Source organism: Phascolarctos cinereus, unplaced genomic scaffold (genome assembly GCF_003287225.1).
Source record: "Phascolarctos cinereus isolate Bilbo 61053 unplaced genomic scaffold, phaCin_HiC Scaffold_726;HRSCAF=1367, whole genome shotgun sequence".
In the NCBI taxonomy this organism is placed as follows: domain Eukaryota; kingdom Metazoa; phylum Chordata; class Mammalia; order Diprotodontia; family Phascolarctidae; genus Phascolarctos; species Phascolarctos cinereus.
In genome coordinates, this window is record NW_027556098.1 from 265,018,438 (window position 1) to 265,039,087 (window position 20,650).

Here is a 20,650-nt window from a genome sequence, read left to right on the forward strand (position 1 = left end):
GAAGGTGGGATTGGAAAAAGCTAGGTGGGGACAGACTCTCTTCTGTTTGGAAAGCTATCCAGAGAAGGAAATTCCCTTCATCCCTAGGCTGCCTGTTCCTGGGTCTCCCCATTACTGAATCAGCATCCTCCCTCCTCCCGGGAGCTGCTGTCCGCAGAATTGACGACAAAATGTCTGACTCTCTGGGATGGATGGGTGTGGGCCTCTCCCGTTTCACAGTCATCCAGGACAGGTGAGACCGGGGGAGGGGGTCCCAGCAGCAGCCCCGAAGAGCTCCCATCTCTCCTTCCAGAAACTTGCCATGCAGTGTGAGCAAGGAGCAGAGCAGAGACGCTAAAACGCCTTCTCCCTGGCAATGCGCATGATTCTGCGGCTCTGTGCTCTCCACACTTCAACGCACCTTGAAACGGGGCTCGCCTCCTTCGCACGGGGACGGGCAGCATTCTGAGCCAATCACCCTCCACTCCCCCGGGAGACAACCAATGGGCAGGAGATAGGGGCGGCCCTAGCGGCTTGGGGCCCACGCTAGGCTTCACCATAGCATTGGCTCAGCTCTGCCTTTGCTTGTAGTGCAGGTGCTGCTGCCGCTGCCTCGTTAAGGGTAGAGAGAGGGGCTGTGATAGGAAAGGAGGGATGGAGAGAGTGGAGGAAAGGCAGCAAGAAGAAAGGAGCAGGACGTGAGAGAGGGCACCTGTCGGGGCTCCTTGATATCGCTTTGGGGCTGGGGCATGATAAGTCTGCAGAAAGAGGAGCACTTTTGAGATATGATGACGCTCTTTGCTGGCGGGCGGTAGTACTATGATTTGGTATGTGGCCACTTTGATAGCAAGTGTGATCAGCACCAGAGGTCTTGCAGCTCAAGGTGAGTTGAAGTACAGCGTGTCTGCTCTGCCCCCATTCCTGTCACCACCTCTCGGTCCCCTCCCTTCCCCCTCAATCCCCCCCAGCTCGCCGGGCTTCCCTTTCCCTGGGCTCCCCCGTTCTCTGCTTCCCGAGGCTGAGGGAGAGATTTCACTGCTCGCCCGGCATCCGTGACTTGCCGCGGGAGAGAGTCCCCCGACTCTGGTGACTCGCACTCAGACGAACTACCTACCAGGGAAGGGAAGAAAACTTGCTCATCCATCCCATCCATTCTGGCATCTGGAGGGGCTGGAGGCAGCAGGGGGAGAACGTGCTTGAGACCCCCGGGGCTGAACCGGCATCTGAAAGAGAATGCTCCCTATAGATCCGTGGTTATCCCCCTCCTCTCCCCGCAACTCCCCCATCTCCACTTCTCTAGACTTTTCCTTTGGCGAAGATTTGTTCGTAAGACGGAGTGCTTCTCCCCAGCGAAGCGACAACCCAAGGCTTCGAGAGGGCTTGCTCTCAACTCTGGTTAGCGAGGCAGTCAGTTTGCAGGTTATTTAGTGGGGGTGTCCCCTGCATCCCCCATAATGAATCTCTTCGCATCTAGACCACTCATCGGAGCGGGGTACTTGGCTTGCTATCCGAATGGGGAAGAAGGACCCGAGGAGGCCACACACACACACACACACACACACACACACACACACACACACACACACACACACACACTCTGCAGCCACGCAGGCAGTAGACGGCCCCCTCCCCGCAGCTGGCAGCTTAAGGTCAGATCACCTTGCTGTCTCGGCAAGGTGGACACCAAACAGAGGTGCTTGGGCGCTCTCCATCAGGACTCCAGAAGGATCCGGCTTCCATCCTGTGCCTTGAGTGCCCTCGATAGCCTCCCCGATGGCCTTGGGGTGTTTGCCATCCTTGCCCGCAGCTCTCCCCAAGCCGGGCACAAACTTCCCAGGGAAGTACTGAGCAGTGGAGGTAGACTTCCCCCAGGTCCAAAGCAAAGCGGAAAGGGGAAATTCCCTGCGGCTCCTCAGATCGGAACCTCAGCGGGATCCCCTCTTTTTATTTATTTCTCCCCAAACTGGGGATGGGGTGGGGGAAGCATGAAGAAAGGAAGCCCAGTAAAAGCGGGACCGGGGGGTGGGTGCGTGTGCTAGCTCTGGCTTGGGAGGTGGAAAACTGGGGAAAGGGATCTATCTGCTCGGCTCGGTGTGGCACCCCTGACTTGTAAGGAGTCCTTGTAAGGAAGTCAGAGTAGAGGAGGCCAAGTGGGTGCCAGGGCACCGAGCTCATGGTCCCTCGGTCCCAGCCGAAGATCTGGCTGCGGGGCAAGTGCATAAAGGCTGGCAGAGACCGCTGCCAGAAGGGAACGATCGGGCGGGGCTGGGGATTCGTGGATGGATGTCAACCCTAAAGAGAGACGCCCCTCTAACTGAGTGGGGGAAGGGGTGGGCAGGGCAGTCATTCTCCCCCCCCCATCCCCGCGGTGCAAGGGCAGTGCAGATCAGCAGGAGGCGCCCTTAGCAGAGATCGCACAAAATTGGAGGGGGACCTGGAGTGAAGTGGCCACCCTCCCCTCCCCCGCCCTCGGCCTTCTTTGGGGGAGGAGGGGCCCTGGAGGATGATAGGGGGAAGAATAGTATATTGCTAGGGTCTCACAACTCATTTTAGATGGGGAAACTGAGTCACGATGCAAAAACTTGCAGAGAAGGAAGACGTTAGATCTGAGTAGGGTTTGTGTTTGAACATCCTAGGCTTCCTGGCCTCTTCCCTGTCAGTTTTTCTCCCATTTCCTTGCCCACCTTCAATTACCCTTATCGAATTTAGTCTAGTTTACTGCTCTGGGACGGTTAGTGAAAGGGCAAAAGGAATAGCAGAATGAACCCAATTTACCCTAGGAAAGAGAAGCTGAGAGAGAGCTGAGTAATATTCAGATCTTGGAGGGAGGGTGGTGGGGAGAGGTTTTATGAAGGGAAAACTGCTGTTCTACCACTTGGCTAAGGATTGGGTAGGGGAAAGTGAATTTTTCACTGTAGCAAAAGAGAGAATGGTTAGATATTAAGAACTTCTAAATAGGGATTTTTTGTCACGGTACTTGGCTTCCCCAAGAAAGTTATTCATTTTTTTCCTTTAAAATTTGAAGAAATGTCCATCTGTTTTAAATGAGTTAATGTTATCATCTTGCCTGGAAGAAGGGGGCTGATTTTGTTGACCTTTGGGGGTACCTTTATAGCATGCGGTGTCTCTGGGTTCCTGGAGCCCCTATTTGCATTTGCCTTCATTTACTACCTTCTTCCATAGACCATATACTTTGGAATTCAGTGTATATTAATAAAAAAATTTTGGAGAAATTTTGGTGTCACTGTCAAGTGTTGGAAAAGTGCTAAGAACCTCTTCTTAGGTTACAGTAGGCTGGGGAACTTCTTTTGAGACTCTGCTTCCCAGGTATCCATGGGGAACGAGCTTGGGCATTAGCTGTTTAAATTCCATTGGAGGGGCTGAAGAGCCAGAGCCTTGTCAGAGCCCAGAAAGGGTTGTGTGAAGGACACATAGGGCTGCCACTTCACTTGCCCTCTTGGTGGAAAGGAGATGAGAACTGTTCATTGTCTCCTAGCTCTTTAGAGGGAGGGGAGAGGGTTGGATGGGGCTGGGAGAGATCTGCCAGTGTATGAGAATGAGTGAGTCCATGTGTGGGAGTATGTCTGTGTGTCTATGAGTGTGCCTCTATGTGTATGTCTAGGTCTGAGTGTGTCTCTTGTGTGTGAATGTGCTTACAGAATGTTCTCTATTCCATGACTCCCCAAAGGCAGAGATGACTTTTCCAGAATTCTCTGCAAGCTGACATCAGGGATCAAGATCAGATGTGGGATTAAGTTGACTAATACTAGGGATGCTCTAGTTATTAAACTTTAGCAGAAAGGTAGAGGAGGACATGGTCTTAAGGGAGGCAAAGGTTGGTCTCACCCAAAAAGCAACTTGGAATTTGCAAAGGGGAAAGTGTACCTGTGGGTAGAATTTCACCTTTGGAATTTTGCAGGTGGGAGTTGAAGAGATAACCTTAGTAGGCCTATAGGCTTTAGAGCTGGAAGGGATCTTAAAGAACATTTTGGCCAACTTCCCCATTTTATAGAGGACAAAACTAAGACCAAGAAAGATTCAGTGACTTGACTGTGATCCCACAGGTTAATTGAACCAGGTCTTTTGACACCAAATTCATGCTCTTTCCCCTGTGCTATTCAGCCTCTTGTCCCTGTAGCCTTGAAAAGTCTGCTTAGAGGCCTGAAATCCTGGGGATGTGGCCAATTTGCCTTGAAGCGGTTGGATCCAGTCAATGTCAGTCAATAAGCATTTATTAAGCTCTTACTATGTGCCAGGCACTGTGCTAAGCACTATCAAGGACATGTATCATGGTTGCTAAGAATCAGAACATCAGAATTAGAACCTTGGAGGTCTGTAAGTACAACTGCCTACACAAATTGTGAATCTTCACTACAATACCTCAATTCATCCAGCCCCAGATGTATCAGCAGCAACAAGGAACTCATCACCTCATGAGGTATTCTTGGATAGCTTGAATTTTTAAGGTCAGTTCTTACTTGTTTTCTGCCTATATGTGTTTCCCTGCAATTTCTACCTATCAGCCCTAGTTGTCCCCTTGAGCTGTGAAGAATTATTTTAGTCTTTCTTCCATGTAACTGAGGGAAATCATAAATGCTTTTTTTAACATTCATTTTTTAAAATTTTGAGTTCCAAATTCTTTCTCCTTCAGGCCCTTCCCCAACTATGAGTAGGCAAGCATCATGATATCCATATCATGCAAAACATATTTCAGAAATGTTAATGGGAGGAAGAGGCAGCCTCTCATATAAAGAACTATCCTTACTTGCCCAGAAACCATGACTTATGACTCTTACTCAGGGTGGATCCATTAGATTGTGAGCTTCTTGAGGGCAGAGGACTGTCTTTTGCTTGGCACATAATAGGTGCTTCTTAACTGTTTATTGACCGAATGACTATAGCTGCCACTGAAAGAAATGGTGTCTAGGAACAGAGTGAGACACCAAGGACTGGATGAAGCTGTGAGCTGGTGTCCTAGCTGTTATGGGCACTGTTAGGAGCAAGAGGGTTGGGCTAGGGCTTCAGACAGACCTCTTACCTCACCTCCTTGAATAGGGGATTGTGAAGGGCAATGTACTGAGGGTATTGGTCAGCTGTTCTGCAGTGAAGTAGCCTTCTACAACCTAGATTCTATGAGTCTAAACCAGTCTGTGGTTATAGAAAGGTACCTTAAAGAAATGTAGGTCAATAGGTAGGTGTTCTCTTTCTAGGCTTGTGGAACTGGAAGCCTTAATACTTTCCCTCCTGACCCTTCCTATTTTTCCCCTGCCTAGGTTCTTTGGTTATGATCACTGCAGTTCCCTAGCTCTCCATGCCTCCTAGACCCTCATTCTTCCCATCTCCTTGCTTTCACTCAAGTATATTCCTACATGATCTATATCAGATAGTTCTGCTCCTTGCAGAATAAAGAAGGATATTTCTTTCCCTCCCTGCCTCTTCTTTGGGGTGGTTAGAAGGGTCTGGAAGGCTGCAGTACTCCTGCAAGGACCCTGAGCATACTTTCGTGGCAGGACTTGGTTTGGGAAATGGCCAAAGTGGACATGTGCTGCAGAAAGGCATGTCTGTCCACTAGCTTGTGCCCTGAAAGATGTTGGGGAGAAGGAAGACTTGAAATGGGTTGTCCAGGGGCCACTGGGAGGCATCAGCTTTCAGCTGCCAGCATGTTGTGTGACACATGGCTAGTGTGGGGAATCAGTGGGTCCTAGACCCTAGATGGTTTCATGTTTGCAACTCTGAGACAGAAACACTGGATCCAGTTACCCAAGTTGCTATAGCTGCCCAGGCAGGGTGATTCTGAGACTCGGCATCCTCTTGAGTTTCCATCACTGTCCATCCCTTCTCTTTCAGTACTTTTCCTATTCCTTCCTGTTTTGCTTAGGCTTATTTCCCCTGGTTTCCATGCTTGCTCTACAAGGCTCCTCAAGCCCTTCCTTCCTGTTCCCTCCCAATGCCCACTGTCTCCCTATATGAGTTTTCCTAGTGCCATCATGCTAAGCGCTCGCTTCCCTTTTTCCTGTCCTTGCCCTCTTCATGGGTACTTTCTCTCTGTGTTGTCTACATTTGCATTCCCTGCTCCTAATCATAGCTATTCTCCTTTGCCTGGTGAGATGCATGGGAATGGGAAGCTGTGCCTTGAAATTCATCATATTGTTCCTTTCTTTCTCGTCTATCTTCCTGTCCCCCTTCCCATTGGCCTCAGGCTCTTCCATATTCCTACCCTGCTCCAAAAGATATTATCATCATTCATCCCCCTCCCTGGCCCTCCAACCCTCCTCCCCCCAAATCCATGGCTACCACAATGTCTGCACAAGGCCTTGGTGATGGTTGAATAAGGCTTATTCTCCATGTGCTTCTGAGAGTAGTCTGGGCAGCTCATTAGGGCTACTGGATCTGATTAGTGAAAAGAGCTCTAATTGGTGAGAATGCCCAATTGTGTGTGTGTGTGTGTGTGTGTGTGTGTGTGTGTGTGTGTGTGTGTGTGTGTAGAAGGAGGAGGAGGAAGAGAAGGAGGGGTTAGATGAAGGTAGTGGTAGGCAGAGAAATAGGGTGAGGGGAGAGGGGAAAAAATCTGGTTAACCTCAGTTGGAGAGGGTGATCTGAAGGTAGGTTTTAGAGTCCCCCTAAATGCACTCTTTTGGCACTTGGCCTGTGCTCTGTAGAGAGAGCAGCCATGGTTTCAGAGAGTTTGGAAGATGTACTCTAGGGGATGGGACTGGTAGGTAGTGTGGCCAGTGGCTTGACTGAAAGGGTTTAGGGAGTCCGCTTTGTGAAAGGGCAGTAAGGGTGGTCTGGGGGAAGCCAGGGGAGAAGCTCGGAAGGGACACTTTGGAAAAACCTTTTTCCTTCTCCACTGGAACCCAAGGGGAGAGGGTAGATCTTTGGTATGGGTGATGGCAGGGGGTGGAAGGAAGGGAGAAAGGGAGGGTGCAGGGAAGGGAGAGGGAGAAAACTGCTCATGCTCTGGTCTTCTCCAGGGCACTGCCCATGGGCACAGACCCTGCCTTCTAGAGGCAACTGACCTATTTTTTCTTTCTGAATCTTCTGCTCTTTTGCTTTTTCGCATGAACAAGCAGGAGACTGGTGGATAGGGTGGGGGCCAGGGGCCTCCATGAGGAACTCAGGGGAGGAATTCTATGAGTGATAGTGATGGGAGGGAGACACTTGTCAGCCTTCAGAGGAGTGGGTCATGGGAAAAAATTCACTCTGAGATAGTCTTCTCTCATCCTTTCCCCCTCCCCCCAACTCCCTTATTGGTCTCTCCTGGGACGAGAAATATTATATATACATGAGACCATGTTGCATACAAGTTGCAACCCAGCCTCCTCTTCATATACTGCACAAGGTGAGTGATTGCCCTCATTTTCTAGCTTCAAAGTAAAAAAAGAGCCAGAGTTTTATAGGTGAGTAAATACTGTATTTGTATTTCATACTTCCCTAGGGACATGCCATCCATAAGGTCTGCCTCCCTCCTATCAACCTGAGCGTTGAAGAAGGGGGCCATGGCTATACTGTTTTTCCAGGTCCCAGAAGGCACTCCTGTCCCTTTTGTCTTAAATCTGGACCTAGGAATCAGTGTACCCACACTTCTGCATGTGTGTGTGTGTGTGACCATGTGGGGGTTCCAGAACTTGAGTGCACCTTGGAGAGGAGAGGAATTCTTGGGTGTGGGCAGGCGTGGTTTTGCTTTTCTGCTGAGAAGCCATTAACAAAGACTGGAGATTGAATTACTGACTTCCTTCCTGTCAGCGGGTCTTTGGGGGAAAGGGCTCCTGGAGATATAATCTAGTAGAGAGCAAATTAAAGTTGCTAATATATCCCTGCCTCATAGGCTGCAGTGGGGAATCGGGAGCTGGATGAGGGTAAAGACATACCCATTGGCAGAGGAAGGGAGCTTTCTGACTCTCAGCCCTTTGAGTCCCCTGCTGCTCTGTTGGCTAGAAAGTTTCCCCCTTCCTGGGGAAATCTGGTGGGGTTTGGCTGACATAGCCCCAGTCTGAGAGGTTGGAGATGCTGTAGGTCAGGGTAAGAACCAGGAGAGTGAAGGAACACAGAGGATAAGGCCAGGAGGGGTGCCTTACAGCATCCTTTCTCTGAAGCAACATTTTCCCTGAAGGTCTTTTGGAGAAGGAGAGACCACTTGCCTTTGATGTTGGAGGGGTAAGGGGGAGGTTCAGCTTGGAGAGAAACAAAAGATTAAGGTGCCATCCATCACCAGTGCAAGTGTGGGCAGGACACCTGTCTCATTACATGACACAGGTTTTTCTTCCTTCCTTCTATGGCCCCTTTTAGGGTCATATTAACTTTGGTGAGGGGCGGTATTGTTCCTCTCTAGACTTTTGGTTCTTGAAGTGCCTCCCTAGTGGACTAAATTGTGACAAGAAAGGGTAGGCAGAGTCAGCAGGAGTTATATTTAGGGATGAAAGATGGAGGTGGTAGTGGTGGCATCTTGTCCTTTGTATTACTAGGTGTGAGTGCAAATGGGGGATGGATGGTGCTGATGAGGACCACTGCTGGTGAATGTCTCACCCATGCTAGTGACCAGACTGCCTTCTAGGATGCCAGGTAATAGAGCAGAGTGCCTAAGGATTTAGGCCACCATTGCTCCCTCTTCTGCTTGAAAAGCACAGAGTGAAGGCCAATGAACATGTTTCACTGTCCTTAGTGGAAGTTCCATTTTTACTTCTTTTGTTGGTTTCAGGGATTTGGTCATGAACTAGAGAGGTCTTGCCAGTGAGACTGGGAAACAGTGAGCTAAAATGTAGACTCATCTAAGGAAAGATCATATTGTCATAGATTTAGAGTTAGAGGGGACCTTAGAGGTCATTTGGTCCAATCCCCTCACTTGATAGATTTGGAAACAAGCCTAGTGCTTGCCCAAGAGTTGTAGAAGTGAGAAGTGACAGATCAAAGATTTGAATCCCAGCCCTATCATCTTTGTGACCTTGGGCAGATTACTGAAGCCTCTAGGCCATAGTTTTCTTATCTGTAAAATGATGTGATTAGACCTGATGACTTCCAAGGTTACTTCTAACTCTAGAGTTTTTATTTTGTAACTCCAGATCCACTTCCCATCTCACTACCCCTGGGGTATATGAGGTTGTGTGGACCCCTTCTTTCTTCTGTTCCCCAATTTGTAATAAATGATTTTGCCTTTGGTTGGCTAGTCTATGATTCAAGATCATGAGATTGTAGGGAAAGAAAGTTTGAGTAACAATAAAAGGCCCCCATCTGTCCTGATTGCCTTTCCCCATCTATCCTCCTTGATATCTGTGGCATTAGAGGCCAAAGGTGGAGGACCAGGGGACTGGAGAGTCTGTGGCCTCATTCTCTGGGATCCTCCCAACCTCTAATTATATTCTTGGCAGGGAAGCTCCAGGTTGGAGGTGGAGGCTGTGCCAGCCTCTGGTGGGGGTGTGATTATTTTGTGTTGACCAGGGGATGCCAACAACAGTCTTTGACCTAGCTGCCTGCTGATTACCACCTGGCCTTGAGAGTTTGAGATTTGTACCTCATGGGCTACCCAAAAGGTCAGCCAGATCTCAGAGGGGTAGAATGGCCATTTTAAAACTGTCTGGGCAAATCCTATGATGCTGGCTTACTAAGCAAATTGTCCAAGGCCGCTGTTGCTCCCTTCCCCTCAAAAGAAAGAAAGAAGTAAACATAAGTTGCAGTGTTCTTCACTACCACTCTCAACCCTTAAACTTAGGAGTTAGTTATTCAGTAGGGAGGTATGTGAGGGCCCACCAAATTTCCTGACCTCTTTTCCTAGGTTCCTGTGATGGAGGGGACAGTGGTCAGTTTTTTTCTTACACACAAGAGATCTTTCCTCTGATTTACTGGCCATTTCCCATTTCCCTATCAGGCCCAGACAAGAGTTATCTTTCCTAGTTAGCTTTGGCCTCATGATTCCTCTTTAAACTGGTCTACCAATTCAGCCTCACCTTTCTCCGTTAGACTGTAAAGTCCTTGAGGGTAAAGATCATTTTTTCCTAAATTGCATTTCTACAACCTACCACAGCATCTTGTATATAGTAGGCATTTAATAAATGTTTGTTGAATTGAGTCGAATTCTTCCTTTTTCATTCTTGACTTGGGCAGTTGTGTGTGATCCTCTAAAGGTTTTGGTTTCTATGTTTCCATTACTGACTTCTCTTTCTTTTGCATTGTCACTGTCTCTCTGAGTCTCTTAATGGATTCATTCATTCATTCATTCATTCATTCATTCATTCAAAAACCAAACATTTATTAAGTGCCTACTATGAATATTACGATAAGGGTCAGGGGAGATCCGTACAGTGCTGCATGCTTTTACTGGGTCTCTGTCCCCACCACTTCTAAATTCTTTCTTTCATGGTCCACTCCTCCATGACTTTCTTGTTTTTATATCCTCTTTCTAGGCTTCCTAGACAATCTAGAGAATGTGGGGGGTAAGTGCCTTTAGGTCTTACCTCATTGTGTTTAGCTGAGCTGAGGAGAGGCAAGGGAGGCAGGGTATCTAAACCTGGAGCTATCCCTCAACAATTTGGGGAGCAGGAAGAGGTATAGGTAAACAGAGAGATACATTTGGGGTTAAAATTTGCTGAAACATAATTTTTTAGAATAAGTTCCAAAGGAGGAGAATGATAGGCTCCAAGACAGTGGGAGCTATGGGCAAGAGAGAGAGAAAAGACTGTTTCCTCTGTTTGTGTGTGTGTGTGTGTGTGTGTGTGTGTGTGTGTGCATGTCTATGTCTGTGTCTGTATGTATATTTAGTGCTATAAAGGAAAAAAGATAGGTAAATATTTCAGGATACAGGAGGGATTGGAGTGTGAAGGCAGTTCCCCACTGGGACAGGGGCTCTGAATCCCCTACCTAATTTCTAGGCAATTTCATCTCTGTTTTGTTCATTAGCTTTGATCATATACTCTTTCCTCCTCTTCCTCTCTCCCCCAACACACATATGTCCTAATCCCCTCTAAGAACGAGCAAATTGTATGGAAAAAGCACTAAGTGACTTGTAATCAGAAATCATGAGTTGGAGTCTGGACTCTGCTGCTAACTAGCTGTGTGACCTTGGGTAAGCCAATTAAACACTCTGGGACTAGGATGGTTATTAAAGTTCCTTTCAGTTTTGACTCTGATTCTATCAAGTAGAAACACCAGTATTATGAGAACTCATGTCATGGGAGGCATCTGGGGAAAGGAAAAATGGACTAGGAAGTGTGGTGGTGCCTCTCCCCAAACCATATGGAGTGGAGAGAAACACTTGGGGCTCACCCCAAGTACCATCAGTGCCATAAGCTTTGGATACCAGCTATCATATGCAGTAGGATATTCAGGATTGTGAGTTGGATTGTTCTTCCTAGAGGACAAAGAAAAGGTGGTGCTAGAAAGGGAAATTTGAGTGATAACAGAATCTGAACTCAGCCTGGCTTTTTCCTTTCCTGATTATCTATGGCATTAAAAGCCTAAAGCTGAACCATGGGAGGTTCTCTGGCTCCATTCTCAGGGCTCCCCCTCCTAATTTTCCATTTGGTAGATGAGCTCTGGGTTGTGAGTAGGTCAGAGGTGGGATCAGTGCCAGGCTGGTGGCTGAGTGGCTCTTTTCCTATGTGCCAGCAATGCCCAGTGTCAGTTGCTAGAATAAGGAGGATGGTAAAGAAAGAGGTCAAGGAGTGGCTCACTGCTTTCTGGGGGCTGGCTAGGAGGCAGCTGGAAGCCCAGAAGCTTTCTCCAGCCAGAGGAGGTGTGAAACCACCAGCTTCTTTGGTAGATGCAGTGAAAATCAGGCAAAGAGAGGTGCAAATGAGCAGCCAGAGCTGTGAGAACAGCCAAGGCAGGAGTGGGTCCCCAAGCTAAGATACCCCTTTCCCCAATATGTCTTCTGAATGTTTCCTACCCAAAGTCCTACATTCCTGAGTGGGGCTTCACAAAAAGGACTTCAGCATAGAAAGCTAACCATCAGCCCATCATTGTTAAATTGTTTTCTGGGGCCCTTTCTTCATCTCACCATAGGGTAAGAGGCTCCATCCATCCAAAGGATATCTTCCATTCTGGACAAACTACAACATACCCAGCCCCCCCTCTTTGGAGTGGCTCTGTCTCCTTACTCTGCTTTCTCATTGTGGTTTCCTTGCAGATCCACACTCCAGAGATACACACAAACATCTCTGTCTGCATGCATTCACTCTTACTGAGGTTCTACAAATACCCATGCCTCATGTCCCTTGAGATGCTTGCTATCCCTTTACTGGGCTCCCTTCCCCCAATTCCTCACCTTGGGAATCAGGGGGTTGAGGGAGGGAAGAGGGAGATTCTCTAGCCTTCCTGAAATGCCTAGCATTGCCTAAATTCTCTGACTGGGGAGGAGGGAGTCACTGCAACTGCATACCTCCCCGTTCCTTCATAGAGGGGCTAGAGGTGCAACATAGATTGGGATTGGGGGAGGGGGCTGGAGAACCTGCTGGGGCCACTAGCAGGTGAGTGCAGTGCTGTGCTCTGCTCCAAAAATATCCAGTGATCTTAGCTCCTTCTCTAGAAAACAGTGATGTCACCTGCAGCCAATCAGCTTCAAGAAGGGTTTGCCTCCTCCTCCTTCAGCAAGTTGCAGAGAGTCAGGATGCTGCTCTCCTCCTGGGCTCCCTGCTCAGCACCAGGCCCCACAACTGCAGTGGGAGTAGGATGGGAGGGGGGAGCAGAGGGAGGCAGCACTCATATAGCAAAGGGTCAAGCAGCTAATATTTTGGGGCTGCTAGCCTAGTACAGCGAGAAGCCCCATACTTCTTCTGCTTCTTCCTTCATAAGAGTTGGGGGTGGGTGGGTGATAATCTTGGGGTGCTAAGGCAATGTTAGCATGGTAAGGTTGAAGCTTGTGGAGATGTGAGCAATTTGGACTAGTGATGGGGAGCTAGTAGCATTTGGGGAGGGACTTCTTCATTTCCCCCTCTCTTATAAGGACCTCCACTGAACAAGGTGACCTTGTGACCTTGCTAGAAGGAAGTTTAGAATGAAAGAAGAGGTATTTTTTTTTAGAGGGCAGTGGGAATGGAGGTGTTAAAAAGATTTTAGCCTTGCTTGAGGGATTGGGGAGAGTATGGTGGAGTAGCAGGAATCTGTGGTAGTTTGGTAGTGCATGGGTTAATTGAATTCTTTTGCTTTTTCTGTCTTGGTGAGGGGGGTACATAAGAGTATTTGTCCCCTAGCTCTTTGAATAAGGGCTGCCTCACTCTATAACCAGCCATAGTTAGGGGGTCTAAGAATTCAGATGATTGCTTAATTTCCCTTCAGCATTGAAATAATTATTTCTACCAGTAGAACAATAAGGTATAGTGAAGTTAGCCCCATAAATCTCTCTCCCCTTTCCATTTCTCTGCCATCCCAGTGATGGTGCCTGGTAAATCACCAATGGTCAAGGATAGATTCTTAGATTATGAACTTGAATGGAAATTTAAAACATTAAATGTAATTAGTTTCCTTTGTGTATTGTATGCATCTGAAAACATCTGAGAGGGGTTCATAGATTTCACCAGAATGCCAAAGGACTCCATGACACAAAAAGGTTAAGAACCTCTGGATTAGAAACTGGATGATCAGATGACAGTGAGGTCCCTCCCACCAACCAGCCCTCCCCATTCTGCGGCAGCCAGAAAGGAATGGAGGGAGTGGGGGTGGGCAGGGGAGAGACTGGCCAATTAGCTTATTTCACCAGTGGTGCCCCAAACCGCCTCTGCTTTGTCAGGGATTCCCCTAGTGCTTCCCAGAGTCTCCCCCCTCTTTTTTTGGTGCTAGCATCTGTCAGTGCCCAGATGAGGGTGGGAGGGTGGTTGTGTCTGCAGTTTTGGTTCTAAACTCTGATTGTGGAGCCTTAGATGGAAATGTGTGTGTATAATAGCTAGCTACAGCTGGCAAGGGGGCTCCACAGAGAGGGGGCGGGAGTCCTTTTGTGTGTGTGTGTGTGTGTGTGTGTGTGTGTGTGTGTGTGTGTGTGTGTGTGTGTGTCTTATGGAGAGTAGGGCAGACAGGGCAGAGAGGTGCTTATGACCCCAATGCACTTTATCCTGAGAGGGAAATTCTGGCTTTTAGTGAGCTACTCTTTCTTTAGCTCCATCATCTCTCCCTCCCCTTCCTCCCAAGGCTGGGATGTTTTAGGGTTTCCTCAGGCAGAGGGAAGATGCAGCCATCAGGATTAATAGATCTGGGGGATGGAGGAAATCCTTTGCAAAAGGTGGTGCTCTACTGTGGAATAGGGTATTCCTGTGTTCTAGTCTTCTGGGGAAGGAATGATAGTCTGGTGAATGGAGATCAAGTCAGGGATGGTGGTCTATCCCTTCTTGGAAGATAAGATATTTCTGAGGAGTGGGAGTTAACCCTTTGGGGCCAGGAAGACTGTTTCTGAGGTGAGTGGTCTTGGATGAGGGTATGTTAGGGAGGTGAGAGGATCTGTCAGTCAGTCAGCATTGATTAAAACTGGCTGTGTGCCAAACACTGTGCTAAGTAGGTGCTGGGGATGCAAAGAAAGGCAAAAACAGCCCCTGTCCTCCAGGAGTTTACATTCTACTAAGGAAAACAACATGTAAATAACTAAGTACATATAAGATACATACAGACTAGATCAAGTCAGTCTGAGAGGGGAAGGCATTAGCTTCTGGGGGACAAGAAAAGATTTGTAGAAGTTGGGATTTGAGCTAAGTTCTGAAGAAAACCAAGGGAATCCAGAGATGGGACTGAGGGAACAGAGCATTCTGAGCATGAGGGACAGTCAGTACAGACAAGTGAAGAAGAGATGGGAGCCTGTCTCTGGGAGTGGATACCTCTTTCCTACCCTCATTACCTATTTAAACTATACTGTGGCTACTAGGTGCCCACGGCCTTCGGGAGGAGCCTGAGTTTGTGACTGCAAGGGCTGGCGAGGGCGTTATTCTGAGATGCGATGTGATCCACCCTGTGACGGGACAACCTCCCCCCTACGTGGTCGAATGGTTCAAGTTTGGGGTTCCCATCCCCATATTCATCAAGTTTGGCTACTATCCCCCTCACGTGGATCCTGAGTATGCAGGTAAGGTTGGGGTGGTGGTGGTGTTCATGGTGTCCCTTGTACCTTGGTTCAAATCCCAAAGTTACCACCAACTTGCTGAGGGACCTGCCTTTGAATCCCAGCTAAAGTGCCATCTTTCACGGGAAGCCTTTTCCAGCCCCTCTTAATTCTGCTGCTTTTCCTCTGTTAATTATTTCCTATTTATCTGATATGTAGCTTGTTTGTACATATTTATTTGTCGTCTCTCCTATTAGATTGTGAGCTCACTGGGGGCAGAAACTGTCTTTTGCCTCTTTTTGTATCCTCAAAAGCCTCTGACAGCTCCCTGGCCTCCTCAGCTCTCAGGAGTCAGCCAATAAGCATTTATTAAGTGCTTACTATGTTCTAGGTGCTGTGCCTTCTAAACACTGAGGATACAAAAAGAGGCAAAAGATAGTCCCTGCCTCAAGGAGCTTAGAATCCAATGCCTGTCTGAAGTTCCTTCTTGTCCTGTCTTTTTCTCTCCATGTTGGTTTCTATTTATTCTTGTCCTGCTTTTTGTCTCAATGTATTTTTGTGTCTGTCTCTTTCCTCCCTGTTGGCTCTGGTTGGTTTTAATTGAATAGGAGGGAGGGAATGGGAATGGAGGCAGGAGGGGGGTGAGCTACAGATGCTGGGGATATGACATTGTCCTTCTGCCAAGAACAGCCTTTGGATACTGGATGGAGAGATGGAGAAACAATAAGGACTGGAGGTGGGGAGGGAGAGAAAGGGAAAGAAGGGAGACTGATAGCAAAAGGCAGATGTGACACAGAGGGACAGAGCTGAGGCGGGGCAGTGGAGTAGGAGTCAGTTTCTATGTAGGGAGGAAGTTGAGTCAGAAAGGACCCTTTTGATGGAACTCCTCCGCTTCAATTCCAGGTGGCTTTACAGCAGCTGTAGAATTAGTCCTGTCTAGCCTCACCCACTCCCTCCCCCTGGGTTCAGAAGGTGGAGCCTCTCTTCTTTCTGGAGCGCGCGTGCGTGCGTGCGTGAGTGCGTGTGCGTGTGTGTGTGTGTGTGTGTGTGTGTGTGTGTGTGTGTGTGTGTGTGTGTGTGTGTGTGTGTGTATGTGCCAGTGAGTCTACTGTTTGTTTACTGTCCTCCTACCTTCGGGTGCTCTGCCCGAAGGAATATAAATTTTGATAGCTGAAACCTCGAAAGATATCTTGGGGTTTATGGGCTAAATTTCTTTTTTTAAGGACCATGCTTTAAACCCAAATCACTATGGCTCTTATTGATTGGCCAACAGTAGGTCCTGGCCCAAGCCTCATTTGCTCACTCTTTGGACTCTGATGAGTCAGAGTGAGTGTAAATTTTGGCCAGAAACTCTGAGGGTCTTCTCCTCCCAGACGGATTTTTTCTTTTTTTGCACTAGGTAAAAGAGGCCATTCTTTGCCTTATTTCTTACCTGGCCTTAATCACTGAATGGACATTGCCTCAGTCAAACTGAGATGTGGGTAAGACCTTAGTTTAAAAAGGCCAAGGTCTCCCACTGCATCTGGGGCCATATCCAGTTGTCTTGATCTATATCTTGCCATTGGACCCAGATTGCTTCAGAGGAGAGAGTGAGGCTGATGACTTTGCACAGCCCAGCCTTGCTTAAATCCAATTCACTTGCAAGTCATGGCATCACCTTTCTGATGGCATGGTCCTCTTTGAGAACAAAGGACAAACAAAACAGCCCCCTCTGTCTGTACCACCCTGCATCATCAGAGCTGTTGGCAGAGGCCTGGGCTTCCTCTTGAAGCCCCTCCTGATACATCTTCCACTCCTCCTGGCCCCATTTTCATCTTGCTCTGCAATTATTCCTGCCAGCAGTGGCCTCCCTGTCTGTGACTCATTGCCAGTCAGCCACCCGCCTGCCAGGGCTATTTGTGTGTGTGCGTGTGTGTATGCTCGTGCATTTTGGGGAGTTTGGAGGAAAGGAGGCTAGTGGAATAAGAGAAGAGTTTGCCTGGCTACAGTCTTCTGGATTTTTGACTTCTGCATCCTAAATTCCAAAGCCTTTCCCTGAGTATTCCACTTTTTCCAGTTCCCCCTGACTTTTGTCTCTGTTTATTCCATAGGAACCTCTGTAGAGCAGCAGCCCCTATCCCAGGTGACAGTATTAGCTGGCAAGGAGGCAGGGGAAGGAAGCAGAATAAGCTATGGGGTAGCCCTGGAGTTGAGGGATGGATTTGATGGTGGCAGAAATGGAGACCAGAAAGCGTGGGCACCGTTGTGTCATTTTAGTGGCCCAGGACAGGGTGAGACAGCTAGACTGCTCCTGTCCAGCTAGTATATCCCTGCTATCAGGAAAAGGAGTCCAAGGCAGTAGAGAGAGAAAAGCTTCTGAGGGAAAACTGGACCTCCCAATGGGGCCTCTGCTTAGCTCCCCTCTCTTCTCTTTGCTCTGAGTTCAGTAACTATACCTATCTGCACTCATATACATAGATACTTTCATCATCGAGCACCCTTGCTTTTGTAGAGTTAGAAAAGGTGGCAAGGCTGGGAATGGGACCTTAGCATCCAACCAGTGACATTTCTTCTCTCTATTATGGAACCCAGGCAGAAATGGGAGGTTATGGGGGCATAGCAAAGTCCTTTGGACTGAGATGGGCTGGCAGAAAAGAGAGACAGTATGCCATAGTAAAGACAGCAATGGAATCAAAAGATCTGAATTTGAATTCTGGCTACTACCTCTGTGATGATTTTCTTGGGAAAATCATCTAAACTCTTCAGGCCTCAGTTTCCTGATAATAAATGATCAAAAGTTCTAAATTCTATCATAGATTGCAGTTCTAAATTCCATCATAGATTGCTGGGCTGGGACCCCCTCAATCCTGCCTGTTTGTTTCTTTCTGTCTTAGTTTTTTCTTTCATATTTCTTCCAAATTTCTGTTCTGCATCTGTCAAGCCTTTCCTTGCCCCTTGGAACTCTGGGAAAGAGTGGGGATGTAGTCTAGGGAACCAAGGCCCCTTTCTCTGCCAAGCATCTTGAATGATGACTTCCCCCTGAAGTCTGGGGCTAGGCCAGCATGGGTCTAGGGTGGGGGCGGGATGCCTGGAGTTTTTTTTTTTACTTCTTTCTCCACCCGCCACCATCTGCTGTTGGTGGTGTCTGTGTTGGGGGCCTTGGCATAGGGTTTCCCATTTCTTGGCATGGAATGAGAGATGGGTTTCCCATTCTCTCCTTCCTGTATCTTAGCAGGTGGGGGTGGGGGTGGGAAATTACAAGCTGGGCCCATGATATGACTGCCTTTACCTAATGATGTCTGAGAGACCTCCCCTTCTTCTATACTCCGTTCAGGCCGGGCCAGTCTTCACGATAAGGCATCCCTTCGGCTGGAGCAGGTACGCTCAGAAGACCAGGGCTGGTACGAGTGCAAAGTGCTCATGCTGGACCAACAATACGACACCTTCCACAATGGCAGCTGGGTGCATCTCACCATCAATGGTAAATATCTGATATCCCTTCCCCCGTTCCCCCACTGATCAGTTCAGGGATACTGTCTTCAGTGGTTTTGCTTCAAACACTGCAGGTGGATCCTTCTTTTTTCTCCTTTCTCCCTCTCTTGTGGCTTCTTTATTTTGGCCCTCCCCCACAATCCCTGATTCCTTTTGGGGAGGTCTATGTGCCAATCTAGTCTAGGCCTACTTGGCCTCACTGCCTACTCTCCCCAATTCATGATAAGTATTATACCTTGGGAACCAAGGGTATGGGATTTTGGAGCTGGGGTGAGGTCTCTCTTGGGGTGTCTGGTTGTTATAGAAATGAGATGCTAAGACTATTGTTCTGTATAGATAAAGTAAGCAACCCCCTATGTAGCAAGACATCAGGGCCTCCAGGAATTACCTTTTGCTGTCTGATGCCTGAAATTTAAAAAACTTTATTCCTGGAGTTCAAGGTTTTGATCCCATGTTAAAGTGTAAATGTTTGTCAGCAATCAGTTGTACTTTACTCATTCCCCAGACGCCTAGTGTCCTCAGTAAACTAAAGGAGAAACTTACTCATCATTAAACTCACTCAAGAGAAGTGCAGAAAGGGATGACTAGGGGTGCAGGAGAGAAACTTCATTTATTTCACCATTTTTCCCAGGGTAAGTCGTGAGATAGGTTTGTGGATATGAAGCTGACAAGGATTGTATTTGCGTGTGTGTGTGTGTGTGTGTGTGTGTGTGTGTGTGTGTGTGTGTGTGTGAGAGAGAGAGAGAGAGAGAGAGAGAGAGAGAGAGAGAGAGACAGAGACAGAGAGAGACAGAGACAGAGAAGGAGGAAGGTGGGGAGGGAGGGACTAGAGAAGAGGAAGAGAGGGAGAGAGAGGGAAAGGAAGGGGGAGAGATAGAGAGACAGAGAGAGATAGAGAAAAATCTCCTCTTGAGAGGAGTTGCCTTGATTGAGCTAGAAAGAGGATGCTTTACTCTTGGACTATGGGGACAGGTCCTGTGCATACTTTACTGATCCTTGGAGATCTGGGCACTGACTATAGGTGGGAGGAGCTCCTGGGACTGTGATGTGATTTGAGGTTTAGGTTAGGAGTGTCCTGTGAAGAATGGTGACTGTGGGCATCTTACAGGTTGCTCTTTCTAGGGGCATGTCAGCTCTAAGCACTTTGAGTCCCAGCGCTCTGGCCAGGTTGAAGCAGGGGTGAATCTAAGTCTCTAGTTTAGCGGACCAACCTCTAGGGAGTTAATCCTGCAGTCAAAGATGACAACTTGATCCAGGCATCTTGATGCCAGCCTCTAGCACTAATTACATGAGGTTCTCAGTTACTCACATGTGCCTGATTCGCGGCAAATTTTAAATCTGAGCCAGGCTTCCCCTGGCACTCAACATGCTCTTGAGTCATCTCCCCCTGCTACCAGCTGCTGTGTGTTCAGGGAATGAAAATTCATTTTAATATTAGCTCAAGCAAAACATAATTAGGAAGGTAAATCTGCTACTAAAAGAATCATATAATGTATGCCAATGCCAAGAGTACTAAAGCCATTTCATCTGCTATGTGCAACATCTCTTCCCAGTTAGATCATAAATACTCCTTAAAGGCTGGGGCTGGATTTTTTCGGTTTCTTTTGTATCCTCCCTTCAACAGTGTCCAGTCTAGTGCTTTGCAATCAATCATGCAAGCAAGCATTTATTATTATATAATATCATATTATATTAATCGTTTGCATATATTATATTAGATAATATATATATTTATTTATTAAGCACCTACTATGTGCCAGGTACAGTATTAGGTGTTGGCAACGCAAAGACAAAACTGAAATGGCCCCTGCCTTCCAGGAGATTACATTAGACTATAGGTACTGTGTTATAAGGTAGTGTGTTATAGTGGAAACTCACTGTACTCAAAATTGGAACATCTGGGTTCAAATCCAGCTCTTAGTATAGTGCCTGACGCATAGTAGGTGCTTAATAAGTGTTGATTGATTGAAATCCCCATTTTGTGACTTCAATTCCACAAATAAACATTTATTATCTTTTTCATGCAAGGCATAGGAAATGCAAAGACAATAATGAAACAGCTCTTGTCCTCGAAGTGTTTATATTCTGCTGGAACTTACATATTATTTACTACTTGTGTCACTTTGGACAAGTCACTTGATTTTTCTTGTCCTCAGTTTCCTCATTTGTAAAATGAGAGGATGGGTCTAC

The 20,650-nt window shown here is 47.5% G+C and overlaps 1 protein-coding gene across 1 annotated transcript in view; it reads left to right on the forward strand.

Moving 5' to 3' along the window:
- The first annotated feature begins 625 nt into the window (after positions 1-625).
- The window catches only part of IGSF9B (immunoglobulin superfamily member 9B), a 74,640-nt gene continuing 54,615 nt past the window's right edge, over positions 626-20,650 (forward strand). The window contains exons 1-3 of the mRNA XM_078147096.1: positions 626-862; positions 14,816-15,013; positions 18,303-18,449. Coding sequence (XP_078003222.1) covers positions 799-862; positions 14,816-15,013; positions 18,303-18,449 — 409 coding nt within the window. The 5' untranslated portion in view covers positions 626-798. The remainder of the gene's footprint in view (positions 863-14,815; positions 15,014-18,302; positions 18,450-20,650) is intronic.